Source organism: Vulpes vulpes, chromosome 15, assembly GCF_048418805.1.
Source record: "Vulpes vulpes isolate BD-2025 chromosome 15, VulVul3, whole genome shotgun sequence".
In the NCBI taxonomy this organism is placed as follows: Eukaryota; Metazoa; Chordata; class Mammalia; order Carnivora; family Canidae; genus Vulpes; species Vulpes vulpes.
In genome coordinates this window covers 40726188-40750123 of record NC_132794.1, presented here as the reverse complement: position 1 = coordinate 40750123, position 23936 = coordinate 40726188, and the positions used below count along the sequence as shown (strand labels likewise).

General features: G+C 49.4%; 2 protein-coding genes across 2 annotated transcripts in view; one reads left to right on the top strand and one right to left on the bottom strand.

Moving 5' to 3' along the window:
- AVEN (apoptosis and caspase activation inhibitor) overlaps window positions 1-2357 on the bottom strand; it is a 170677-nt gene extending 168320 nt beyond the window's left edge. Inside the window, exon 1 of the mRNA XM_072738191.1 lies at window positions 2020-2357. Coding sequence (XP_072594292.1) covers window positions 2020-2256 — 237 coding nt within the window. The 5' untranslated portion in view covers window positions 2257-2357. The remainder of the gene's footprint in view (window positions 1-2019) is intronic.
- The window catches only part of CHRM5 (cholinergic receptor muscarinic 5), a 78303-nt gene extending 61666 nt beyond the window's left edge, over window positions 1-16637 (top strand). The window contains exon 2 of the mRNA XM_025998400.2: window positions 14085-16637. Coding sequence (XP_025854185.1) covers window positions 14153-15751 — 1599 coding nt within the window. The 5' untranslated portion in view covers window positions 14085-14152 and the 3' untranslated portion in view covers window positions 15752-16637. The remainder of the gene's footprint in view (window positions 1-14084) is intronic.
- Window positions 16638-23936: the final 7299 nt, after the last annotated feature.

The window sequence follows — 23936 nt, the reverse complement described above, 5'->3', positions numbered from 1 at the left end:
AGATTTTATTTTTAAGTAATCTCTACACTCAACATGGGACTCAAGTTTTCAACCCCAAGATCCAGAGTTGCATGCTCTACCGACTGAGCCAGGCACCCCTTACCAAGAGCTAATCTTAAAGCAATCTTCTTTTAGGACACTTAGGCACGTTCTATTTCTAACCACATTTACTTCAGGCTTTATGAACTGGGGAAACAGCCTCAAGGCGGTCAAGTGTGAGCTTTAATAGTCTCTGGATCCCCGTGTGACTGACACAATGAGGGTGACTCCTTCCAGCAAGCATGAAGGAGCAACCTGCCAGCAACTTTGATCTGACATCTTTTCTTCTTCCAAATTCACAGTAAACTTGACCATGAAAGTCAGATTTCCCTTTTACTGAAATGGTACCAATGGAAATGTCAAGGGCATGTAGAACTCATTATTCAGGCAAAAGATTTATATTACCGTTTGCAAAGCACAAGTTTGGAAGGAAAAAAAATACCTCCAAGTTCTTACTCTCCTTAATGCAGCTGTGACAGCTGCCTATCTTTTACTGAACAAATAATTTAAAAATGAGGGATCCCTGGGTGGCGCAGCGGTTTGGCGCCTGCCTTTGGCCCAGGGCACGATCCTGGAGACCCAGGATCGAATCCCACATCAGGCTCCCGGTGCATGGAGCCTGCTTCTCCCTCTGCCTGTGTCTCTGCCTCTCTCTCTCTCTCTGTGTGACTATCATAAATTAAAAAAATTTAAAAAATAAATAAATAAAATCTTTTTAAAAAGGAAAAAAAAAGTCTAAACAACTTTAGGCTGTTTAGGAAACAAGTTGTAACCAGGTTATATACACATGTACAAGCATGTATGTGTATGTGTATGTGTGTGTGTGTATGTGACTTCTGATTCCCTAATAACTACTGTGGGCTGGAAGCGTTACCAGTGTCATCAACGGTCCATTAAGGCGTATTTCGTGTGCTACATGTACTGGATTCTGTATTCTTGGGATAAAGCTAGAGGAGAGGAAATGTTAAGAAAACCGTGAAGAGAAAATATATTAACAGTCTCCAAAAAGAAAAAAATCCGCACGTACGTGGGCCTGCAGACCCTGTTGCTCAAGGGTCGACTGCACGAGGTCGTCGCAAGGACAAACTGTGTCCGGGGTGTGCGCTACACCCGTCTGGTTTCCATCGTTCCTGCACAACTGAACCTCAGAATCTCCTTATGCCACCATCAAATTTTGCTTATTACCTGCCGTGACCTTAATCAGGTCAAAGACGTCACACTTAATCCGAAATTTTCTACTTTTCTGCTCAAGCTCTGTGCTCCTGTATGCGATCGCTACCTTCGGGGACATCCCGCCCGTTGTGCGCTTAACACTCCCGACTTTGGGTGACGGGACGTTTTGCCTCAGCCGAGAGTCGTGTGTGGGGCGGGCGCAGGCCCCACAGGCCCATAGTGCACAGGCCGGGGTCACCGGGGTCACGGGGTCACGGGGGCAGGAGGTCGGCCCCGGCTCTCCCCACCGCGGCGGCACCGAGGCCTTCCAAGACGGTGGCCCCGGCAGGGCGCGCCGCTGCTGAGATTCGGAGCCCGCCGCTGCGGCAACTCCAGAGAGAACATGTCTGAGGACCGAGGCGGGGGCCCCGATCCTGCACGTGCGCATGCGCAAGGAAAGAGCAGCCACGAGGCCGGACGGGAGCGCCCGCCGCCCCGCCCCGCCCCGGCCCGCCCCGGCCCGCCCCGGCACACCAGGGCCCAGGCGCTCGGCCGCCGCCCCGCATCCCGCCGACCCTCGTTCACCCTCCCGCTCGCGGGGCCCCACCCGGCGGACGTGCACCGCGGAGGCCCCTCCCCGCACCCCGGAAGGTCGGCCGCGCGGTCACCACCCGGACGCCCCGCCCCCGCCCAGCCCCGCGCAGGCGCAGTCGCCGCCCCCCCCACCTCGTGCGCGCCGCGAGCCGCCGGCGGCCCCTGCTCCGCGCCGGGCCCCGTCCGCCCCGGCCCCCGCGGCCACGCCCCGACCCCGCGGCCCGCGCCTCTTACCGGCGCCCTGACCCCGGCGCCCCGGCCTCCCGGCTCCCGACGGCCGCCTCCTCCTCGGCCGCCGCGGCCTCCTCGGAAGCCCCGGCCGCGCCCCCGGCGGCCGCCACTGTCTCCGCCGCCTCTGGCCGCCGCGGCGCCCGCCCGCTCCCGGTCGCGGTCACGGTCACGGTCGCCGCCGGGCCGGGCACGTCCTGGCCGGCGGCCGCGGCCTCCGCTCGCCCCTCGGTCCGCCTGCATCCGGCCGCCGGCGGCGCTGAGCGTGCGGGACCGGCCGCCGCGGAGACGCCCCGACGCCCCCGGGAACGGGCCGCTCGGAGCAGCTGCGGGCGCGGGGCGGGGGCGCGGGCCGGACCGAGGCGGGCGGGGCGGGGCGGGGCGGGGGCCGGGTTCGGGGCGGCCTAGCCGGCGAGCGCGGGGCCACACGTGTGCAGGCGGCCGCCGGGGCCTTAAAGGAGGAGAAGCTCGGCGTGAGCGCTTGCACGGGGGCGCTGGCGTGCATGCCCGGTGATGCGAGGTCGGCGACGGAGCCCGGGATCTGCAAGGATGAGTAGGACCTGCTGAGACGGCCCTGGAGGAGCCAGGGCAGGGCCGGTGCGCCTCGGAGACCGGCACGGACCGCAGCGAGAGCCGGGGGACGGCCGCGGGGGTCCGCGGGGGCGCAGCGGCTCGGCGCCCGCCTTCGCCCCGGGCGCGGATCGAGTCCCGCGTCGGGCTCCCTGCAGGGAGCCTGCTTCTCCCTCTGCCTGTGTCTCTTTCTCTCTCTCTCTCTGTCTCTCTGTGACTATCATAAATTTAAAAAAAAAAAAAAATTTTTTTTAAAAAAAAGAGCAATGCGGAGCAGGTGGTGGCTGGAAGGGCTCCCAAGCCCTGGGGGAACTGTAGCAGAAAGATCCGCTTCAGCTTGCACTTAGCATGTGAGTGTTTAATAATTATCAGCCCTGTTAGGCAGGCACCAGCATCATCCTTGCTTTGGAGACGAGAAGCAGCCCTGGAAGTTAATAAACGTCTTTATGTGGCAGAAATTGGCATTTTAACTCAGGGAGGCTCACTCCAGTGTGTTCTTGTGTGTGTCACTTATGTAATAGAAAGTTCTGAGACTCATTAATGATTTTATTATTTTTTAAGATTTTATTTTATTTATTCATGAGAGACACAGAGAGAGGCAGAGAGACAGGCAGAGGGAGAAGCAGGCTCCATGCAGGGAGCCCGATGTGGGACTCGATCCCTCGGACTCCAGGATCACGACCAGGGCCAAAGGCAAATGCTCAACCACTGAGCCACCCAGGTGTCCCAGTAATTCCTTTTGATTTTTTTTTTAATTTATATATTCATGATAGAGCCGGGGGGGGGGGGGCAGGGAGGGGCAGGTGGCAGCACAGACATAGGCAGAGGGAGAAGCAGACTCCATGCAAGCAGCCCAATGTGGGACTTGATCTCAGGACTCCAGGATCATGCCCTGGGCCAAAGGCAGGAGCTAAACCACTGAGCCACCCAGGGATCCCCCTTATCCAGTCTATTCTTTTAATCAGGGGAAAAAAGAGCAATTGGCTATATGGATACATGAAAGCCATTTTTAACTTTGTATTACAGAAACCACATAAAATTTAAAAAAGCAAGAGCTGAAACTTGCATCATTCCATCAGCATAGCAAAACAAGTGGCTTTCTTTCCCCACCCTTCCCAGGTCTTTCCGATATCCATATATACTTAACACTATTCATTGCTTCTAATTGCCTGTTCTGTGCCAGGCACATGGCTTGGGCCTAGAGATTAAAAAAAAAAAAAAGTCACAGTCCCTGCCTTCAAGCAGGTCAGTTTCCACGTTTCCTAGGATAACCCTGTAAATAGAGGATTCTCCTAGTGTGCTGAGTGCAGAGAAGGGTTCAAAGTGAAGGCCTAAAGGAAGACAAATACTCCCAAATAAGTAGCCCAAGGCCTTGTGGAAAACAGACCCTTTAGCCAAGAGCTAATGGTTAAGCAGAAGTTTGCCTGGTTGATAATTGGGACACGGGAGCGTTGTAGACAGAGGCAACCTCTGAAGGATTAAAACTGCTGAGAAACACCCTTAAGCACAGTGACAGAGCAGGCTCTGAGTACCGCCTACATAACACTTCATTTCAACCTCCCAGCAGCCTGACCACTAGCTCAGCCCTGTTTTACAGATAAAAAAGGATCTGATACAAGTAACTTCCACCATCATGGCTTGTAAGTAATTGGATTGGAACCTTGGGCAGCCCAGCTTCAGAGCCTTTGCTGTTAACCGCTATGCTCAGAAGATCGTTCTGTAGAGGAGAATTCAAATTCTCGGCAGAGCCATTAGGAAAGTACTGGAATAGTCCCAGCCACAAATGATTAGGGCCTAAATAAAGTTGAGCGCCAAGGAGGCGGGTAATGGGAGAACTGATAGGACCTCACGACCGGTTAGTTGTAAGTGGGGCAGGCGGTAAGGTCATGCCCGGGCTCCTGCTTGGTGGCAGTTAATGATGCCACTGGTCGAGAGGCGATACGGTGTTGGAGAGATGTCCCAGGGAAGGCTGTCAGCATAACAGTATTTTTTAACGTTGTATTCTGTATTTTTCTGTGTTACTTCATTGTCTTAACAGTGAACATTCTTGTCGGACACTTCTCGCATAGTACATCAGCTTCTCTTTTCCCTCTCCACTAATATCCCACCTTTCCCTTTTCTTCTTGAATTTCTCCACACCCCATTTTCCTCATTTTTTTTCCATGTCTCTACTTGCAAAATTAAGACTGTCAGTCATACCCAAGGTTCAGTTACTCATCCCCATGTTCAACGCTCAGATTCAATAATCCCACGTCTAGATAAACACTAAACAGGAAGATAAGAGTAACAACAACTATATCCTCTTCCCTGTGCACCATGAAGGAGCTAAGAGGAGATACACACAGATAGAAAAGGCATTTTTAAGAATGCATTAGACAGGGACGCCCGGGTGGCTCACAGTTGAGCATTTGCCTTGGGTTCAGGGCGTGACCCCAGGGTCCTGGGATCGAGTCCCACATCGGGCTCCCCACAGGGAGCCTGCTTCTCCTGCTTGTCTCTCTCTCTCTCTCTCTGATAAATAATTTTTTTTAAGATTTTATTTATTCATGAGAGACACAGAGAGAAAGAGGCACAGACACAGGCAGAGGGAGAAGCAGGCTCCATGCAGGGAGCCCGACGCGGGACCCCATCTCGGGTCTCCAGGATCAGGCCCTGGGTGAAGGCGGCACTAAACCTCTGAGCCACCTGGGCTGCCCTGATAAATAAATTTTTAAAAATCTTAAAAAAAAAAAAATGGACAACCTGGACCCCCACACTGGGTGGCCAGAAACTAGGATGCTGTGGTAAATTATCTCTTCCTGATTCTACATTCAGTGACATAAAGTTGGTACTTGAAATGGGTCACGGTAGGAATTTTTACACCACAGAAATTGGCAAGTTTTTGCAAGTCAGGGCTTTGTTGCAGTGGGGCTTGTCTCATGCATTGTAGAACGTTTAAATATCATCGCATCCCTGTCCTCTCCCCACTCATTGGTACCCTCAAGCAACACCTCCTCCCCTCAGTCATGAAAACCAAAAATGTCTCCAGTTTTTGCCAAATTCCCCTGATGGGCAGAATCATCCTGGATGAGAATCACTAGCAAAAGTTGATTTCACTCTATATCCCACCAAAAGGCTCCAAAATCATGATTGAAAAGATGGACTTCTTTGTGGAGTGAGAGCTCACATTTATTTAACATTTACTTTGTGCCTGGCACTATTCCGGGTCCTTTATATGCACTAACTTTCAATCTTCATAATAGTCCCTCTAAGATAAATACTATTATTATTCCTGTTCTACAGATAAGAGAACTGAGTCACAAAGGAGTTAAATAATTTGACAGAACTGGGGTTCATACCCGTTCAGTCTGGTTTCAGAATCTGTGTTCTTGGGATCCCTGGGTGGTGCAGCAGTTTGGCGCCTGCCTTTGGCCCAGGGCGCGATCCTGGAGACCCGGGATCGAATCCCACATCCGGCTCCCAGTGCATGGAGCCTGCTTCTCCCTCTGCCTGTGTCTCTGCCTCTCTCTCTCTCTCTCTCTCTCTCTCTCTCTCTCTCTCTCTGTGTGTGTGTGTGTGTGTGACTATCATAAATAGAAATTAAAAAAAAAAAAAAGAAGAATCTGTGTTCTTAAGTCTATGCTGCAGATACCACCAGATTTCCAGAGACTATTACTCTCCCCTTTGCTGTCTGTCTGTTCAAGGATTTTTACAACTCAGCCAGGAGTATTTAGATATGGAGAATTCTGAGGCCCCCTTGCTAACACTTCCTAATTGGAAGGACACCTCTAGCTGAAGTTCTTTCAACCAAGATGTTGAGTGAGTAGGCTTTCCTCCTGGATCCTGATCCACATGGAAAAGAGATCTCTCATCAAGGAAAAATGGCACACAAGTACTGCTTGCATTGCAAACTAGAGGCCTTTTGATTTTATAAATAACAAAGGGAAGGAAGATTTTCTACTATTGTGTTAACTTTTGATAGTCTTGATTTTAAAAATATGCCATTGCATGAATAAAAAATTCAGTTTTCCCTTAGGTAGTATTCATGAGACATCAAAAAGAAAGTGCTGAATTACATAGGTAGCTCCTCAAGAAAATAAAGGGTACTTTTTGCATATTTTTAAATATATGTGGCTTGATTCATTAAAAAAAAAAAAAGAGGCAGCTAATTCCTTAAGGCAATAGTTCTCAAAGTGTGCACCAGCAACATAGCATCACCTGGGAACTTATTAGAGATGCAAATTCTCAGGCCTTACCCTGAACCAGAAACTGGGGGTGAGGCTCAGCCATCAGTGGTTTAACACCCATGGCACAGCAGGTGGTTCAGATGCATGCTCAGATTTGAGAACCACTGAATCAAGGTGGTATTTGAGCCTTCAAACATCGTAATTCCAGGAAAGCTCGTAATTTCTAGCCTGACGCCATAGAGCTTATAAGCTCTCACTGCTTGATGAAAGTGGATGTTGTGATAGGATGTAAAAATAAAAAAATAATTTAAAAATAGTTAAAAAGCATTGGTCCTTTGCTAATGAATTTTCATGGAACAAATGCATCTTCCTGATTCTTCTCTTCTTAGCCAGATTTTCTACAGTCTTGGTGATTTCTGATGCATAGCATATAAACTGCAAACTGGAAAGTATCACTAAGGTCTCTCAGAAGAGGTCTTGGTATTCAGTAGTTTTTGAACAGCCGCCCTCTGGGGGGGCTGCAGGGAGGCTGTCCTGTCAGGCCTGAACCCGCTGGGAACCTGACAAGGGTGGGAGCTAGTGAACTGCCTGCCGATGGCAAAGGTGCCCCAGGCCACAGAGCTGGACCCAGGGAACTGCCTGAGATGATAGGCGACTCCCAAATTGGAGAATCCATGACTTGACCCTCCTCCTCGCCCTTCAGCCCACTCTTGCTTCCATGTCACAGAGAAGGGGAAGCAATAAGAAAAGAGTGTCCACCTCCCTGTGCCAGAGCCCAGATGCCCTGCCAAGTCCTCTCCTGTTGCTACAAGGAGGTCTCTGCGTCCACGTAGCCTGTGCCCCTGTGGTTGCCGGATGTCCTACTCCACTCCCCTCCCCTCCTCCAGGACATCTCTCCAGCACCTGCTCCCACTCTCTCCTACACACCAGTTTGTACTTCCTCATGGATCGCTCACTTTAGCACACGAACATGGTGTGCTTGTGCCTCTCCTAACAACAACACCAATTCTTGGCCCCACATCCTAATCCTGCTCCTGCCCCCATTTCCCTACTCTGTCTCTTGCAGTGCCCCAGGACTCTCCACTCACTCCATAAGCCTCCCCTCAAGGTCTTTCCTGCCACCACCTCTCCAAAGGACCTCCCAAGGTCTCTGTGATCTCCATGCAACCCAGCCCCATAGGCAGGCCCCAGGCCGTCTTTCTTGTTGCACCCACCTCATTTGGTACAGTTCATCCTCCTCCTCCTTGGCTCAGTGTCTTTCTGCTGCTCCCAGAACAACGCACGATCCTCAGAATTCAAAAATAAATACATACATCATGGGCCCCTGGGGGGCTCAGTCAGCCAAGTGAAGGCCTGAGCTGCCTTCAGGTCAGGCCATGATCCTGGGGTCCAGGGATCAAGCCCCCCTCGAGCCCACTCCCACAGCAGGGAGTCTGCTTCTCCCTCTCTCTCTCTCCTCCCCGCCCCCCACCTCCTGTTCTCTCTCTCACCCGTTCTCTCTCTCTCACAAATAAATAAATAAATACATAAAATCTTTAAAAAATAAATACACGCACTTTAAGGCCTTTAAGTCTGCTGGAAGACTTGGACAGCACAGTTCGAGCTCCTGGAGCTACAGATTCTCACATAAACCTACTCTGCCGTACCTGGCAGCCTTGCTCGTGTCGCAGCACATGGGAGACAGGATGTCTGTCCAGCACTCTGGGGCAGCAAGACAAGGCCAACCCTAGCTGGGGGAAACCCGGCCGGCAGCTCCAAGGCTCGATGGGGCACAGGGCAGCATCCATGGCTGTGGCTTAGGCCTCCATGTAACACAGCCCCACTCTCTTTCCTGTCCACAGAGAAAACACAGTCTTTTCGTGTCCTGCGTGATAGGCCTCTGTCCTAAATGCGATACAGAGGCTCAACTTAATTCTTCTATCCTCTCTTTCTTACAACTATGAAAGTCTGACTGCTTCCCTTCAAGGACTATTGTATATCTCTTTTATCCACCCCAGGAAATCCAGCACAGTGGTGAACACAGAATGCTTTTAAACACTTGTGTTATCAGTTATATTGTAATGACTCCATATGGTGACAAATGGGAACTATGCTTATCAGGGTGTGCATTTCAGAGAGTACAGAACAAGACAGATCACTCTCTTGTACACCTGGAACCAATATTGCATGTCACTTCAATTAAAAATAATAAATACATGTCAGAAGTTTTAAAAGCGCATATATCACCTTAAAACTCTGACCCAGGGATCCCTGGGTGGCGCAGTGGTTTGGCGCCTGCCTTTGGCCCAGAGCACGGTCCTGGAGTCCCCGGATCGAGTCCCACGTCGGGCTCCCTGCATGGAGCCTGCTTCTCCCTCTGCCTGTGTCTCTGCCTCTCTCTCTTTCTCTCTCTCTCTCTCTCTGTCATATCATTAATAAATAAAATCTTTATTTAAAAAAAAAAAAACTCTGACCCAGATATTACTGTTTCAGTGACATCAGGAAGTCATTTCTCACTGAGGAGGGCACTGGATGGGATGAGCACTGGGTGTTATACTCTGTGTCAGCAAACTGAATTTAAATTTAAAAAAGAAAGAAAAAATTTTAAAAAGAAGCCATTTCTTAATCACCACATCTTTGGACAGTGTTCTATCAATTAAAAGAGGTTACACAAACCAACTTTAAATACAAACGCAGGCGGCCCCAGTGGTGCAGCGGTTTAGCACCACCTGCAGCCTGGGGTATGATCCTGGAGACCCAGGATCAAGTCCCAAGTCGGGATCCCTGCGTGGAGCCTGCTTCTCCCTCTGCCTGTGTCTCTGCCTCTCAATAAATAAATAAAATCTTTTGAAAATTTTTTTTAAAATAAACAAAATAAAATACAAACGAAAAGGCAAATTCAGAGCCTCTTTTATGCACATATTTTGTCACTGCAAGTTCTTCGTGATGTCCAACCCAATGCCACCATGTATTTAAGTTTACTTTCTCTTGATGTATCCTTGAAAAAGGAGAGGGCAGGAGGAGAGCAGGTTATGATGATGTCCTGATATCCTGGATTGTAGATTCTATTAACGTTTTCCATCATGGTTGCTATAGAAACAGTGAAGCAAGGCTCAGGCATAGAGCTCAGAGAAGAGGTATTTCAGAAAAGCAAGGCCTAAGCTCATCTCATGCAAAACCTCAGAAGTCATCAAGGCCACTCCACAAGGAAGAGAATTCAGGTGATACAGTGTTACCTTTCTTGGCTTTTGTGTTGGTTTGCTTCCTTTGTAAGTTATTGGCAACAAAGCAGCAAGATGCAATAGACCCAGAGTTGGGAACAAGGACAATTTTATCATTCTGGAATTTTTGGTCTCCTGTTTGGTGGTAGAAAAATAACCAGGGGTGACTGTTTGCTCTCTGCTGATACTGGCACCCTAGACATAAACTAGGGTAACTTTCCATAAAAGTAGTGGAAATTGGGAACTTTTATTTACTTTTAAAGGTTTTATTTACTTATTTACTTTATTTACTTATTAGAGAGAGAGAGAGAGAGAGAGAGAGCGCACAAGTGGTGAGGAAGAGCAGAGGCAGAGGGAGAAGCAGACTCCCTGCTGAATAGGGGGCCCGATGCAGGACTTGATCCCAGGACCCCGGGATCATGACCTGAGCCAGAGGCAGATGCTCAACCACTGAGCCACCCAGGCAGGTGTCCTGGAAAATGGGAACTTCTACAGTTTGGGTAACCAAATAAGACCTCAGATGAGTTCTCACCCCCCAGATAACCAATTATATATATTTTATTTGCCTCCACAACCCAAAAAGCAGTAAGAGTTACTCCAAGGGGCACCTGGGTGGCTCAGTCAGTTGAGTGTCTGACTCTTGATTTCAACTCAGGCCGTGATCTTGGGGTCATGGGATTAAGCCCACATTGGGCTCCACACTCAGAAGAGCTTGCTTGAGCTTCTCCCTCCCTCTGCCTCTCCCCCACTTCTCTCTCTCTCTCTCTCTCTCTAATAAATAAAGGGCTCCCTGGGTGGCTCAGTCAGTTAAGCATCTGCCTTCAGCTCAGATGATCTCAGGGTCCTGGGATTGAGCCCCACGTTGGACTTGCTGCCTGTTTCTCCCTCTACCCCTGCCCCTGCTGTGTTCTCTCTTACCCTCTCTCAAATAATAAAATAAAAATTAAAAAATTGTGGGACCCAGGAAATTTAACAAAAATCCCCTACCCCTGGCCAAGGAGAGCAGGACTGACTCCATTTTGTGCTGTACCCGTCTTGTGCCGACCTGCTTAGGGCACTGCCCCACCCTAGTCAAGTCCAGGGCACACCCTAACCGGAAATCCGGCTCAGTGATAGGGCAGTTCAAATGGATACTTTAGGGTAAAATACAACTCAATCGGCCACCTGCGAGTGGACCAGCATGACTGTGCAACTTTCTGCGTATCCCATTGGCCACTGGCCCCTATAAAGTTGCTAAGCCTCTTAGTATCGGGGTCCAAGTCCCTGCTCCACTGTGTGGGGTATACTTGGATCCAGGCTCGAGCTTGTAAATCAACCCTTGTGTGTTTGCATCAGTGTCAGCTCCTCGGTGGTTTCTCGGATTTGCAATCTTGGGCACAACAAAATCATTTTAAAAAATACCTTCACAGCAACATCTAGACTCAGGTGTTTGACCAAACAATTGGCAACTGTAGCATAGCCAACATGACACAAAAAAATCAACCATCACACTATTTAGTATACAAAATCATTAAAATGTAGGGATCTTGCATCATCCCATAGTCTGATTTCCTTATTTTTATAAATGAGGAAACAGGTCGGAGAGGAAAACCCCCAAGTATACACATGTGGTCACAGGAGAATGTGCACATCCAAATTCCCAGGACCCTTTATAAATTGCTTACTACCTTCTAATAAAATTAAATAGGAAAGATTAAATCCTTCCAAGACACAATTTATTTCTGTTTTGAAGACTTGAGAAAAAAATCATCATGTCTCCTCCACGTCTCAGGCTTTCCAACTTGATGCCTTGGGTTTTGGGGTTTTTTTTTTTTTAAGTTTTTATTCCAATTCCAGTTAGTTAACATAGAGTGGTATATTAGTTTCAAGTGCACAGGGACTCAACAACTCTGTGCATCACCTGGCACCCATCACAGAAAGTGCCCCCCCATAATCCCCATCCCCCTCTTACCTCCCCTCCGGTGACCATCAGTTTGTTCTCCATAGTTAAGAGCCTATTTCTTGGTTTGCCCCTTTCTCTTTTTTTTCCCTTTGCTTATTTGTTTTGTTTCTTAAATTCCACATGAGTGAAGTCATATATTTGTCTTTCTCCAACTGACTTATTTCACTTAGCATTTTATTCTAGCTCTATCCAGGTCATTGCAAGTGGCAAGATTTCATTCTTTTTTTTTTTAAGATTTTATTTATTCATGATAGACATAGAGAGAGAGGGAGAAGCAGGCTCCACGCCGGGAGCCCAACACGGGACTGGATCCCGGGAGTCCAGGATCACGCCCTGGGCCAAGGGCAGGCACTAAACCCCTGAGCCACCTAGGGATTCCACCCCCTTTTTTTTTTTTTTAAAGATTTTCAAGATTTCTTTTGAAATCTTTTCTTTTTTATGGCTAATATTCCATTTTATAGGGGCACCTGGGTGGCTCAGCGGTTGAACGTCTGTCTTCAGCTCAGCATGTGATCCTAATGTCCTGGGATCTAGTCTCACACTGGGCTCCCTGCAGGGAGCCTGCTTCCCCCTCTGCCTATGTCTCTGCCTCTCTCTGTGTGTCTTTCATGAGTAAATAAATAAAATATTTTTTAAAAAAAAGAAAAGGAAAATTGACTTTTATTTTTAAAAGTTTGAATTTGTCAGTGGATGTTGATTAAATTTCATCCATTAAATGGGATAATTTTTTTTTTTATTTATGTATGATAGTCACAGAGAGAGAGAGAGAGAGAGGCAGAGACACAGGCAGAGGGAGAAGCAGGCTCCATGCACCGGGAGCCCAATGTGGGATTCGATCCCGGGTCTCCAGGATCGCGCCCTGGGCCAAAGGCAGGCGCTAAACCGCTGCGCCACCCAGGGATCCCCCATTAAATGGGATAACGTGCAGTCATTAAAATGAAAAAAAGAGCTCTAGTCAAAAGACATGCTGATACAAAAGATGTGCATTGGGGCGCCTGACTGGCTCAGTTGGAGGAGCATGCAACTCGATCTTGGGATCACAAGTTTGAGTCCCACGTTGAACATAGAGATTACTTCAACAAAATAAATAAATCTTATAAGAAAAAACGGTATCCATGATGATTTGTTAAGTAAAAAACAAAATTTTGAGTGTAGACATTAAAAAGTCACCTATTTAAAAATAATTGTATTTAAATATTTGTTAGCATATGCATAGGTAGGGGAGAGCTTTGATTACCTCTGCAAGATTCGGTTAAAGGAGGCTTGTTTTCTTTCTTTGTTTCTTTCTTTCTTTCTTTCTTTCTTCTTTTTCTTTTTTAAGATTTTATTTATTTATTTGAGAGAGAGAAAAAAAAAGCAGCAGGGAGGGCAGAGGGAGAGGGAGAAGCCGACTCCTGCTGACGGAGAGCCCAACGTGGGGCCCCATCCCAGGACCCGGAGATCATGACCTGAGCCAAAGGCAGATGCTTGACCGACTGAGCCACCGAGGGCCCCTGTTTCCTAAGCTATACATTTTGACATTTCTTGAGCTTTTACAAGAAAATTCTTACTTTATAATCAGAAAATAAAATAATTTAAAACATTTCTATTACATCGCAAATAGCTCAAGAACGGGGGCAGGTGAGCAGCAGCAGCTGGTGCTCACGGGAAGCACAAACGTCAGGGGGAGTGTTGTGCTGCGGTCCTGCCTCACAACGTGGCCTCAGTAACGTTAATAGCCGAACCTAGCATCAAACTCAATCATAGTTGGTGAAGGGACGATAGAGTCCCTACGATGTCTCTTCCCCCAGAGCATGACACACTGGGTACCTGGCACTGCGAGTTTAGGAAACAGAGCGTTTGCCCCTAAGGTCGTCTGGTCGCAATCCAGAGTGACTTCACCTTCCCTGCTTGCTTCCCTTCTTTGCTCCCCAGGTACCCGGTTCCCTTTCCTTCCCCCTCTTCTTTAAATTGCTATTGGAACCACAAGAGGGCAGCAGCCTCAGGTACAAGAAAGGCTCCCAGGCTCTGGTAACTTCCAGAAAGCAAAGGGATGGTGCTACTGCAAGACTGTCACCAAGGCTTTCAGAGACTTCCACATCCTGCTCTGGATGTGTGTGGCCGTGTTTGATATTCTATTGCACCTGATAAGCAATGAGTGGGGCAGAGATCCATTGCTGGTGAGTGGGGTTAACACAGTTACCTCTCTTCCAGGTGCTGACCAAGAGGAGGTGAGAGAGGAAAGAGATGGTCTAGAAATCAAGACTTAACCCTATTTAAGGATGGAAGAGGAACCTTATCACAACACCAGCACTGTCAATGGCACCCCAGTAAGTCACCGGCCTCTGGAACACCACGGGTTGTGGGAGATCATCACCATTGCAGCCGTGACTGCTGTGGTCAGCCTGGTCACCATTGTGGGCAACATCTTAGTCATGATCTCCTTCAAAGTCAACAGTCAGCTGAAGACAGTTAACAACTATTACCTGCTCAGCTTGGCCTGTGCCGATCTCATCATTGGGATTTTCTCCATGAACCTCTACACCACCTACATCCTCATGGGACGCTGGGTGCTCGGGAGTCTGGCTTGTGACCTCTGGCTTGCACTGGACTATGTGGCCAGCAATGCTTCTGTCATGAACCTTCTGGTGATCAGTTTTGACCGTTACTTTTCTATCACAAGACCTCTGACCTATCGGGCCAAGCGTACCCCAAGAAGAGCTGGCATCATGATTGGCCTGGCCTGGCTAATCTCCTTCATCCTTTGGGCACCGGCGATCCTCTGCTGGCAGTACCTGGTTGGGGAGCGGACAGTGCCACCAGATGAGTGCCAGATCCAATTCCTCTCCGAGCCCACCATCACTTTTGGCACTGCCATCGCTGCCTTCTACATCCCTGTTTCTGTCATGACCATCCTCTACTGCCGAATCTACCGGGAAACAGAGAAGCGAACCAAGGACCTGGCCGACCTCCAGGGCTCTGACTCCATTGCCGAAGCTGAGCCAAGAAAGCCAGCTCAGAAGGCTCTGCTGACATCCTGCTTTAGCTGCCCTTGGCCCACACTGGCCCAGAGGGAGAGGAACGAAGCCTCCTGGTCATCCTCCCACAGGAGCACCTCCACCACTGGGAAGCCATCCCAAGCCATGGGCCCAAGCACCGAGTGGGCCAAAGCTGAGCAGCTCACCACCTGTAGCAGCTGCCCTTCCTCAGAGGACGAGGACAAGTCCACCGCTGACCCTGTCTTCCAAGTAGTCTACAAGAGTCAGACCAAGGAAAGCCCAAGGGAAGAATTCAGTGCCGAGGAGACCAAGGAAACTTTTGTGAAAGCTCAAGCTGAAAAAAATGACTATGACACCCAAAAATACTTCTTGTCCCCAGGTGCTGCTCATAGATCCAAGAGTCAGAAATGTGTGGCCTATAAGTTCCAATTGGTGGTAAAAGCGGATGGGACCCAGGAGACCAACAACAGCTGTCACAAGGTTAAAATCATGCCCTGCTCCTTCCCAGTGTCCAAGGATCCTTCCACAAAAGGCCTGGATCCCAACCTCAGCCATCAAATGACCAAACGAAAAAGAATGGTCCTTGTCAAGGAGAGGAAAGCAGCCCGGACTTTGAGTGCCATTCTCCTGGCGTTCATCATCACCTGGACCCCTTATAACATAATGGTCCTGGTTTCCACCTTCTGTGACAAATGTGTCCCAGTCACCCTGTGGCACTTGGGCTACTGGTTGTGCTATGTCAACAGTACCGTCAACCCCATTTGCTATGCCCTCTGCAACAGAACCTTCAGGAAGACCTTTAAGATGCTGCTACTCTGCCGATGGAAAAAGAAAAAAGTAGAAGAGAAGTTGTACTGGCAGGCGAACAGCAAGCTCCCCTGAAAAGTCAACAACGCCTCTCAGAAGAGTCACCATGGTCAATCCCCTTTGAGGATGGGTGAACTGATCCTGGCTTAATTCTTTTCAAAAGAGACATCTGTCATTTTGGACACCTGAGGACTTTGTGGAGCTTGAGATCCATAACCAAAGGAAGGAGTCACAGCTGCCACAAGTGCTGCCATATTCAGTGATTCTTGTCTATAACCAAGGTCACCTGATGCCACTGGGGTTTGCTGTTAAAGTGAAGAGACAGACTTGTGTCCTTTCACAGGATGAGGAATGCTGAGTCACAGTGAACAGTGACTTAGGGAATTTCTGTTCCCTGACCTTTTGGGGAGCAGCAGGGACTGGGTGGAAACCTTCCCTGCAGAAACCTGTGTTGAGGTTTTGTGCAATATATTTGTGTCTATTAAGTTGTCTCCTATCAGTGAGAACTGGGAGACTGTGTCACCTGTTCAGCTGACTTCTAAGACTCTACTTCTTTATAAACTAGTCAGTATTATGCAGCTACTACATGTTCTGTACTGTGGCACATTTTTTTTGTCCCTACATCTGAGTGAAGCGCTCCTCTTTCCTTTCACAACCAATCCCAACTCCTGGTACCCGTGGAAACCATGCTGGTCTCCACATTACCATCCTTTCTTCTCAGAATCCTGGGTCTGGAAGGACACCGAAACGCGATCCCATCCAATCCTATAGAGGGGCCTCTACTCTGCTGGTAAAGGCCATCAAATCTCCGCAGTTATTTTAGTTTTTACCAGTGAGAATTTTTTTCCTTTTATCTAAACAGATATTGTGTATTGTATTCCGTGCCTACGTGGGCCTAACCATCCATGCTCTGTTCCAAGGAAGACTACATGATTGCATAAAGATCTTCTCTGGGCTATTTAATTATGATTCCTTTCATTGTTTCCTGAGGCCTTATTTTCCAATCTCCACCAGGCAAACCTGAGGCAAATGTGGAAAACAAATTTGGTTTCACCCCACTTTTTTGAAATTCTTCCATAACTCTTTTGCCAGCGTCCAATTTCTCTCATCCAGATGCAATTCACAGCCAGGCACAAGCAGGTCATGGTGCTGCTTCAGTCAGAAGTGCTATTTGGAGGGACAGAAGGGGAAAGGCTTTCTTTCTTTCTTTTTTTTTTTTAATTATTTTTTTTATTTTTTATTATTTATTTATGATAGTCACACACACAGAGAGAGAGAGGCAGAGACACAGGCAGAGGGAGAAGCAGGCTCCATGCAGGGAGCCCAACGTGGGATTCGATCCCGGGTCTCCAGGATCGTGCCCTGGGCCAAAGGCAGGCGCTAAACCGCTGAGCCACCCAGGGATCCCAGGTTGTTTTTTTTTAAATTCTGAGACTAAAGCAATGTGCAAGAAACAAACTATAAAACAGCATGTGATGAATAAAAGACCCACAAAGAAAGCAGCAGGGCAGTACACAGTGAGGATTTTAAAGACGAAGCACTCTGGTTGGACAGAACCTTGGCTGATTATACCTGCGAGTGTGTTTTAACATCTCCAGGCTTCATTTCCCTTAATGTAGACCATTTGTTTACAGCCCTATTTGCTGAGGGAATGGAAAATAGCTGCTTTAGTGGCCCCAGGAATTGTGAATGTGCTTGAGTGTAGGAAAGTTTCCGCCTCCCCCCTGAAAAGGGAGTCAGCCTGTTACACCAAGTCCCAAGAAGGTTTCAGGGCAGGACAAAGCAGGTACACGTGGGCCTCTCCCCAGGCCTTGTGGGGACTTGGTGAAGTTGAGATGAAGCATCTCAGAAGCAATACAGCTGCTGAGCCTTCATCAAGGGCAGGTTGAAGCCTGCCAAGAATTTCACGGAGAATATTAATTAACTGGCTCGTTCTCAGGAGATGCTCTCAGGCCGACATGAGGCCAATGGGCTGTGACTTCATAAGCAAACCTGCTCCAACAGCTCTAGGTAAACAGCTGGTTCTTTTAGTTTAAGGCTTTGATTTCTGACAAAAATGAAAATCCCACTTGGAGCCTACTTTGGCCATTCACTGTCCACAGTAGAGACATGGGCTAATTCAAACAAAAGAATGCAGAACCGGGGATGGGGAGGGGGGCGCCTTGGGTGGCTCAGGGGTTGAGCATCTGCCTTGGGCTCAAGGTGTGATCCTGCATCTGGCTCCCCACAGGGGGCCTCCTTCTCCCTCTGCCTGTGTCTCTGCCTGTCTCTCATGAATGAATAAATACAATCTTTAAAAAAGAAAAGAATGCAGAACCGGTGGGGAGGGATGGAGGGAGGGACACTAGGGCACATTTTTTCATACTCAGTTGCCTAGGACTTGGCCTTTTATGTGTATCTTTTGTGAAGTTAATTGAAAGGCCTACACTTCCTTGGTGGAAGCAGCCAGTTTTACATACTACTATGCCCCTTGACATTTACAGTGGACAACTTGATATTCCAGTCCAGAGATTAGGTACAGATTTCACAATTACAAAGAGGCAGACCTCAGCTTTGCCCTTAAAGGACATTCCCCTAAAAGAGCACAGCAGTGGCCAGGAATATTTAACAAAAAAAATTGTACTGAAAACAGATCCCTTGACAAGCCATCAAATTCACAGTCAAGGGGAAACAAACCACAATGTCAGCAACACAGCAGCATCCAGCAGGTAATGAGTCAAAGCTTACATGGTCTACCACACACAGAGCTGGGGAGACTAAGGGTATAAAAGGCTAAGATCTGCAGTCAGCTCATGCCCACCCACCCACCAGGTCCCTGTAGTTTACAGTTGCATCCATTCATTCTGAGGACCTCACCACAGGCCCTGTTTTAAAGAAGTTTCGTTTCCCCTAGGTGTTTCTTTTTTTCTTTTTTTTTTATTTTTCTTTTTTTTTTTTTTATGTCAAGGTGTATGTCTGGTACAACAAAGAAGATGCTCCAGGCTCATTTTCCTATTCATACGTCAGCCCAGGAGTCAGCCATTTTTCAGGGAGTGCTGGTTCTAGGGGCACCTGGCTGGCTCAATTGATGGAATATGTGACTCTTGACCTCAATGTCGTAAGTTCAAGACCCATGTTGGGTGTGGAACCTATTTAAAGTTCAAAAAAAAAAAAAAAAAAAAGGAATGCTGGTTTTATCAAGTAGAGAATGATACCTGGCTCCAGTATAGACTTAGGATATATTCGTTGCTATTGAGCCCTTTCAGGAGTTAGAAATATGTACAATGTATACTTACCAAAAATGAGTTCATATTGGCATCTGCAATTCCAATCATCATAGGGTTCTTCCCGCTCCATATTTATATCTGTATCTCTTGTCTCCAACAGTGAGAATCATCATTTATTCATGTGCTCAATTTGCTCCATCCTTTGATAGCTTCAAAATTGCAAAACCCCTATCATTGTGAAAAACCAACCTTTTAGTAAAGTTCCAATATTTGTTTGCGGTTCTTCCATCTGAAGGTTGAAGGTGCATAGTCAAGTTACTAATTATTTGTGTTCGTCTTATTTCTTTCACTTGAAATCTGTTAGATTTGTTTCTGTTGGTATTCAATTTAAGAACTTTGCATTCTTATTTTTTTTTTTAACAAGTAAAATGTTAACATGGTTGTAAAAGTCAATTCTATACAAAATGATGTACTTAGCTCCATTCCCCACCCCTTTTCATCCCATTCCCACCTCCTCATACAAGAGAATGCAACAGATTTTCTTCATTCTCTTAGGAGGCCGAGAAAAATTAAGGCCATTCCACCTCAAGTTCAGCATTAGCACAAGTACAGCCATCTTAGGCCCCTGGGAATAAGAGCTGAACTTTACAGGAAAAACTGCAGAATGTCCTAGGCAGGGAATCCCATATCGGAAAGACAATAAAGCTCAGAATGCCCTCGGCAGAGAATGCCGTATCGGATCCTAAGAAACTCCCCCACTCTTTCCTCCATATTAGAATGGAAAAAATTCCTCCACCCCTTCTGAAGATCCCCTAGACCAGCCCATAAAAAACCCAGCTGTAACCCACTTCGGGGTCCAAGTCCCTGCTCCGCTGTGTCGGGTGCACTTGGACCCAAGTTCGAGCTTGTAAATAAACCCTCATGTGTCTGCATCGGTGTCGGCTCCTTGGTGGTTTCTCGGATTCGCAATCTTGGGCACAACATTTGGGGGCTCGTCTGGGATCCGAAAGACCCCAGGACCCTATCTGGAGGGTCCCACGTGTGGTGAGTGCACTCAACTTTTACCACCTTTTGCGCGCATATTTTCTGAGAGCTCTAAACTGTACTTTTATCTGTAGGAATCCTGATCTGTATTGGGTCGACATTGGTTTAGGCGGACGCACTGGCGGGCCACGACCAGGGGATCTTGAGGAGACGTCCTTTGCCCCTCCCTGGAGGACGGGGTCCTCATCTGTAAGAAGGACGGGGTCCTCAACTGTAAGGAGGGCCGGCTGCCAGCCCGTCGAGTTACTGTTTTATCTCCGCGGCTGCACTGGAACGTTTGTCTGTTACTGTGTCCTTGTTAACTGTGCGTTTGACTGTGTTATTTGTTAACTGTCACAACTGTCTGTGCCTTGGTGTGCACGAGGGACATAATGGGGCAGACACAAGCCACCCCCCCCCATCCCTTATGGTCTCCCACTTCTCGGATGTTAAGGAAAGAGCTCACAATCTGAGCACAAATATATGGAAAGGGAAATTTCGAACTTACTGCATGTCAGAACGGCCAACCTTTGACATGGGATGGCCCCGAGAAGGAACTTTCCACCTACCTATTATCTTACAGGTTAAGGCCGCGATCTTCAGGGATAAACCAGACGGCCACCCTGACCAGGTGCCCTACATCCTGGTCTGGTAGGACATGACTGAGAATCCCCCTCCTTGGCTAAAACAATTTTTACCCCCCAAAGGAGGACCTACCAAGATTCTAGCCCTGCGGAAAGGTGGAGAAGGAGACCAACTCTAAGACAAAAGCGCCTCTTTATCCAGTTTTACAGGATTCCTCACTGGAGGACCTGATCCTCCCACCGCCCTACTGGGCACCCCCTCGCCCTTCCGCCCCCCCATCAGAGGTACGGGGGGCTGCAGAAGGGGCGCCCCCCTCCCAGATGAGGGAATTCCTGTGCCAGCAGCAGAGATGTGCGGTGGGACCCACTGGGTGGTCCCACCCCCTAACAGGGGCTGCGGACTCCACCGCCCTTCCCCTCCACGCCATGGGGCCCCCCGATGAGACTGGTGGACAGCTAATGTTGTACTGGCCATTCTCCACCAGTGATTTATATAATTGGAAAACCCAAAATGCAAAGTTCTCTGATAATCCGAGAGATCTAATCGGGCTTGGATCTAATCGATCCTGTTCTCTTTACCCACCAGCCTACTTGGGATGACTGCCGACAGCTCTTGCAGGTTCTCTTCGCCACCGAGGAGAGAGAACAAATTCAGGTGGAAGCCCGGAAGTCTGTCCCAGGAGAGGACAGACAGCCGACTCAAAACCCAGACCTCAGAAACGCTGCCTTCCCCTTATCCCGCCCCACCTGGGGCCACAACTCGGCTGAAGGTAAGGAGAGACTCCGGGTCCACCGCCAGACTCTAGGGGCAGGTCTCCAGGCTGCCACGCGCAAGCCTCCCAATCTGGCCAAGGTATATGGTGTGAGGCAGGGCAAGGATGAGAGTCCAGCAGCCTTCTTAGAGAGAGTCACAGAGGCTTTTAGGCAGTGCCCCCCTATGAACCCAGAAGCCCCGGAAACAAAGGCCGCAATTATCACGGCTTTTGTTAACCAGGCCGCTCCGGACAGTAAAAGGAAATTGCAAAGTGTAGAGAGACTGGGAGAGAAGAGCTTGCAGGACTTAGTGATAGTGGCAGAAAGAGTCTATAATAATAGAGAAAGTCCAGAAGAGCAACAAACCAAACTAAGTGACTGGCAGACCCGAAACCGGGCCAAGATCCTGCTGGCCACAACCATGGATGACCCACAGGAAAGACAGAGGCACCTCAAGAAGCTGGCTTCAGGGACAGGTAAGGAGGATGGCCCTGGTCCCTGTCGGGAGCGCCCTAAACTGAAAAAATGTGCCCATTGCAAGGAAGAGGGCCACTGGGGGAAAGACTGTCTTAACAAAGGACCTAAGGCCCCTGCCAAGATCTTGGAGATGGAGGACCTGGACGACTAGGGGAGTCGGGGTTCGGCACCCCTCCCCGAGCCCAGGGTAACTCTCGGAGTGGAGGGGCAGCCTGTTGAATTCCTAGTGGACACTGGGGCACAACACTCAGTTTTATTACAACCCCAAGGGAAACTGGCCGGCAAGACTGCACGGGCGCAGGGCCCACGGGCACCAACAGAAATCCTTGGAAAGGAATTTGAGGTGTGGGCAGGACAGACTGAGATCGAAGTAAATGGATTTTAAAGTACAAGAGTATAAGGTTAAAAGTCTACTTTCTGTTCCAAAGTTTCCTTGATTTGTTGGTCTGCGCTTGAGAAGAGCAGCAGTTTTGTCCGAGAAGGACTCAGCCCTGCGGGGCAGCCGTGACCACGGATTCAGCCCAACGGGCAGGACCGGCCGCACTGGCCGAGGCGCTGACCACGGGGAAGGTGAGCAAATCACCCTGTAGGCGACAGCGGGGCCGCCCTCGCCACCGCTCCATCCCGGAGCCTTCACCGGGAGAGGGGGCTGCGGACGCAGAGGGAAAACTATAAAACCAGAACAGAGACCCTTGAACCCCCGAGGGCCTCTGGCTGCCCCAGGCCGCAGCCGTCGCCGTCGCCCGCTGTCGGGCGCCAGAGAGCAGACACGCCGCAGCGGGGACCTGTTAGCCGACTGGAACTGGGGAGGCGGCCCCTCTGCTGACCCGGGTCCTAGCCACCCCGCGGCCTGACCCGGGGGCACCGACCCCGCCCGGCACCCCCAACTACACTGACGCTGGCTACACCGGACCAAGGCCCGCGTGGCTGGGGGAGGGCCGCGGACTCCAGCATCCTCCTGCCGGAGGAACTGGGACGGCGCGGCCCATCCAGAGGCATCGGGGACTCACCTGGGGACAAGGAAGACGGGAGACCTTGTACGACACGCAAAGGTCACTATTAAGGACCCTCGAGCAAAGATGGAGCAGATTGTGGCGAGCGGCCGTGCCAGCCGGTTAACTGATGCCACCGCCCGTGGGTCTAACCCGGGCACCTGGCTCTGGGGGGACCCCCCAGGAGCCTACTGGGAAGTGGACTTCACTGAGGTGAAACCTGGAAAATACGGGTACAGGTATTTATTAGTTTGTAGATACTTCTTCAGGCTGGACAGAGGCATTTCCCACCAAACATGAAACGGCACAGACCGTGACCAGGAAACTGCTGGAAGACATCGAACCGAGGTAGGGTTTTCCCGTTAGGATTGGGTCAGACAACGGCCCAGCATCCGTCTCTAAGGTAACACGGGGACAGGCCCTAGTACTTGGGGCAGATTGGAAATGACATTGTGCATAGAGGCCCCAGAGCCCAGGACAGGTAGAGGAGGAACAGAACGTTCAAGGAGACCTTAACTAAGGCAGCCTGGAGACTGGCGGGGACCGGGCAGCTCTCCTCCCCTTCGCCCCATATAGAGGAACTCCCCATATGAGATGGGACTGACTCCCTATGAGATCATGGTCCGTCTTCCTCCACCTGTCATCCCCAATTTAAAACCTGAGGTGCTTGCTGAATTTGATGATCACCAACTCCTTTTCTCCCTCCAAATGTTACAAGGAGCCCATGAGCAGGTGTGGCCTAAGCTGAGGGCCCTCTACGAGACTGGGCCACCCCCGGGCCCCCTTCAGTATTGGCCAGGTGACTGGGTGTACGTGCGAAGACACCAACACCAGGCACTTCGACCTCGCTGGAAGGGACCCTACCTCGTGATCCTGACCCCTCCCACCGCTCTCAAGGTCCACGGGATTACTCCCTGGGTCTGCTACACCCACATCCGGCCCGCTGACCCACAGGCCTTCTCACGGACTTTGTTCCAGAATGGAAAGGCTAACCAGACAAGGACAATCCCCTAAAGCTAAGACTGCGCCGTTCTCACTTACCCACTAATGTTGCTTACGCTCTGTCCCTTCGTTCCAGAACCAATCCCCATCAGCCGTTTAAAAATGTGTACCCAATTCAGCTTCGCTTTTAAAGTCTTTTAAGGTTTAAAAAGATAGGAGCATCTTAACTGTAGAGAGGCTTTTGCAAGCAAGGGGGGTTATGTGCTGCCCCAAATGAGGAGTG